We start from the raw sequence: 4,184 nt of genomic DNA on the forward strand, positions 1-4,184 counted from the left end.
CGTTTTCGTTACCCGATAGCGTACCTTGCATTCATGCTTATCTTGCATTCGTTGCGTATACATTTGTAGTAGTAGTAGTAGTAGTAGTAGTAAATTTTATTGGTCCCCTTGGGGTTTCAATTCCCTTACAATTTAACAATACAGCAGCCGCATATACAAAGGTGCTAATTCAAACAAAAACAAAAAAAAAAAACAAAAAATATAAAACGCACGCTACCATGACCTCTTCGCTATTAACCTCTTAACCTATCTTATTGCTAACTTAACCTATCTGTCCTAAGGGGTTGGACTTCCGCTTTGGGTCGCCCGTTGTCCAGGCCATCTCCCCTTGGCTTCTGCCCAACCCCATGTACACACACACACGCTTCTTGGACTTCCGTTTCCTCTTGCTTTCTTTTCTTAAACATTCTTCCCCTTTGCCCCCCTCACGTCATTCTCTCCTCCATCATCCTCTTTCCCTCCTACTCTCTCCACACTTCTCTCTCCTCTCCCCTTTCTTATCTCCCTTTCTCTCTCTATCTCTCTCATCCATCCTTCCCCTTCTCCCTTTTCTCCTAGTATCTCCCTCACTACTTCCTGCCAACTCTCTTTCCTCTCCCCCCTCACTTCACACCTCTCCCATACATGCTCCCACGATTCTACCTCCTCTCCACATATCTTACATTTCCTCTTTTCTGCTTCCTCCCAATACCTGCTTTCTAAAATCTCACTTCCTAATCTGAATCTTGCTATCCTCCTCCATCTACTCTCTCCCCAATCCTTTCTTAAGTATTCTGGCACTCCTTCTCCTCTAACCTCCTTGTACCATCTGTTAAATTCCGATCCCTTTATTCTCTCCTCCCTCTCCCTCCTCTGCTCCTCCATATCCCTCCTTATTAACTCCCCAAACCATCCCTCCTCCATACCTCTTCTCTCCTCCACCTCCTCTATCCTCCTACCTCTTTCCCTGAAATATTCTTCCCTTTCCCTTTCCCACTCCGATCCCACTCTTCCTATTTTCGCCCTTTCTCTCATTTCCTCCCAGCATTTCCTCGCTAGCTCGCTTCCTCTTCCTTCCTCCATTCTCTTCTCGAAATTCCATGCCCTTTTTCCGGCTCTTATCCTCAGCTTCTCTCTTCTCAGTTCCTCCCTCACCATATAACCTGGCGTACCCCTCTCTACTCCTAATATCCATCTCAGGTATCTTTCTTTCATCCTTTCCATTCCCTCTCTCTCCTTCCACCCCCATATTTCCACCCCGTAGCTCATCACTGTCCACACCAATTTATCGAAAAGCCATAATCTTCTCTCCCAATCTTTTCCAAACTTTCTCTTTCCTATTCCCCATACTTGCCCCATAATAGCCGCCGCTCTCCTCATCCTATCTTTCACTTGTCCTTCTTGTCCTCCATTCCTCTGTAGTCTATATCCCAGATACGTAAACTCCTTCACTTCCTCCATTTTCTCTCCTTTCCATCTCCACTCCCTCTTCTTCCATCTTCCTCCCTTTCTCCTAAACCTCATTATCTTCGTCTTCTTTGCGTTCAGCTCCAATCTCTTGTTGTCTAGATATTCTTCTAACCTTTCTACCATACTTCTCAGTTCCTCTTCCTCCTCTACCAACAACACCATATCATCCGCGTATGCCAATGTATAAATCCTTTTTTCTCCTATTCTTACTCCTCTTTTCACCTTCCCCATTTTTTCCTCTAAGTCCGCTATTAGGATGTTGAATAGTATTGGACTCAATGGGCACCCCTGTCTTACTCCTTTCTCAATCCAAAAACTCTCTCCAACTTCTTCCCCTATCTTTATCCTGCATGTTGTCTCTCTCATCACCATCTCTACCCTTCTTCTCAATCCTTTCCTTACTCCTCTCTCCATTGCCTCCATTAATTTCTCCCTGTCTACCGAGTCAAATGCTGCTCTCAGATCTATAAACAATGCCGTTAGCCTTCCTTCTTTTTTTTCCAGTTGTCTATTGATTAGATAATTCATCACGTATATGTTGTCTATTGTTCCCATTCCTCTCCTAAACCCCATCTGATTTTCTGGCACTATCCCTTTTTCCTCCACATCCTTCCTCAATCTTTCTGTCAGTATCATCGTGTAAACCTTATACATTGATGGCATCATGGTTACTCCCCTGTAGTCTTCCATCTCCTTTCCATCCCCTTTTTTCCTTATCGGTGTAATCACTCCCTCTATCCATCTCTTCGGCCATCCTTCTCCTCTCCATATTCTATTACAAAAATCCAGCATCCAATCCTCCACGTTCCCTCCTCCATACTTCCATACCTCATTCGGAATCTTATCTATCCCTGTCGCTTTTCCTGCTTTCAGCTTCTTTATTGCCTCTCTCATTTCCTCTCTACTTATTTCCTCCTCCTCCTCCTCCTCCTCCTCTGTCCTGTTCCCCTCCTCTCTTCTTTCCTTTCTTACCTTTCTCTCCTCTGTTCCTCCTAACAACTTCATAAAATATTCTCTCCACTTTCTCATCTCAATTTCTTCGTTTATTCCTTTCCATCTTCTTCTCTCTCTGTTTATTATCTCCCATACCTCCGATTCTCTTTTCACCTCTGCTGCCTTCTTTTCCCATTTCTCGTTTTCTTCCTTTTTCTTCCTCTCACACAATCTCTTGTAATCCCCTCTTCTCTTCCTATATTCCTCCCCCTCACCTCCTTCCCTCCACCATCTCCTCAGCTCCCTCCTTACCTTTCTTTTCTCCTCTCTGCACTCCCCATCCCACCATCCTCTTTTCTCCTTCTTCCCTTTCCTCCAGTCCTCCTCTGTTGCTCTTAATACTTCCTTCATCCTCTCCTCTATTCTTTCCCATTCTCCATCTATCTCTTCCTCTCCTCCTCCTATTTCTCCTATCTCCCCCACTTTTCCCTCAAAAATCCTCCGGCCCTCCTCATTCCATACTCCTCTCCTCCCTCCTCTCGACTTTCTTCTCTCTCTTCTCTGCCATCCTTCTATCTCCACTTCTATTGAATGCTGATCTGAGTCCACCTTGTCTCTTATTCTTAACCTTCTCACCTTCTCTCCGCTATCCTCATTTCCAATTACGTAATCTATAACCGTGTTCCCTCTTCCTCCTGTAAAAGTCCATTCTCCCTCCTCGTCTCCCTTTGTGTTACCGTTCATTATGCTCCAACCTCTTTCTCCCATGAATTCCAGTAGTTTTCTTCCCTCTGCATTGATTAATTTGTCTTTCGACTTTCTTTTTTTTCCTCTTTCCTCTCCTCTTCCGCATTCTCCTTATCTCTGATTCTACCCCCCCTCTTGTCCTGTCCTCGCATTAAAATCTCCTCCTATTATCATGTAAACCTCCTCCTCTTTCTCCTCCGTCCACTTCTCCATCTTCCTGCACGCCTTCTCTATTCCTTCTCCTACGTATACTCCTATCACCCTCCATTTTTCCTTCCCTATCTTTACTCTTCCTACCACAAAGCCCTCCTTACTTAGCTCCATCATTCCTCCCTTCTCTGCAATCTCCTTTTTTATCCCCATAATCATGCCTCCTTTCGCTCTTCCTCTCTTCTTCTTTCTACTTGCTCCTTGCACTCCCCATACGTATCCTTTCGGTAGGTACCTTCTCATCTTCTTCCATCCTTCCTCTTCTATCCATGTTTCTGATAACACTATTACATCCCATTCCTCTAATCCTTTCCAAAAATCTATGTCCTTATTCCCTACTCCCGCTACGTTCCAGAAAACTACCTTCCATCCTTTTCCTCTCTTCTCCTTTTCCCTCTCTCTCTCTATCTCTACTTTAGCCCATCTTCCTTTCTCCTCTCCTCTTCCCCCATTATCATATTCTTTACATTTCCCTTCTCATCTCTCAGAACTTCCTTCTCCTCATCCCATCTCCACCATTTTTCTCCTATTTTTAAACTTGCCATTACTTACCCATGTCTTCTTCTTCCTCTTTTCTCTTCTCTCCTTGCTATCTCTCCCAACTTTCGTCTTATCTCCCTTTCTTTCCATGTTAAATATCCGTGTCTATCCTTTCTTTTCTGCCTTTCAGCCTCTTTTTCTTCTCCATCACTTCCCATTTCTGTTCTTCCTTCTCCAATTCCACCACACACCATTTCTCTCCCCCATTTCTCTATCCTCCCCTATTTTCTTATTTTCAATTATCCTCGCTCTTGCCTTTATCTCCTCTAAACAATTTTTCGGCTCCCCTCTCTTCTTTCCCCTCT

At 44.2% G+C, this 4,184-nt stretch overlaps 1 protein-coding gene across 1 annotated transcript; it reads right to left on the minus strand.

The window, feature by feature from the left end:
• Positions 1-212: 212 nt before the first annotated feature.
• LOC146723853 (uncharacterized) lies at positions 213-3,126 on the minus strand. The gene has a single exon (XM_085480978.1). It carries the CDS (start codon positions 3,124-3,126, stop codon positions 400-402), a length of 2,727 nt encoding a protein of 908 aa, XP_085337104.1. The 3' UTR covers positions 213-399.
• Positions 3,127-4,184: the final 1,058 nt, after the last annotated feature.

Source organism: Nylanderia fulva, unplaced genomic scaffold, assembly GCF_048542155.1.
Source record: "Nylanderia fulva isolate GAGA-0341 unplaced genomic scaffold, ASM4854215v1 Scaffold1638, whole genome shotgun sequence".
Classification (NCBI taxonomy): Eukaryota; Metazoa; Arthropoda; class Insecta; order Hymenoptera; family Formicidae; genus Nylanderia; species Nylanderia fulva.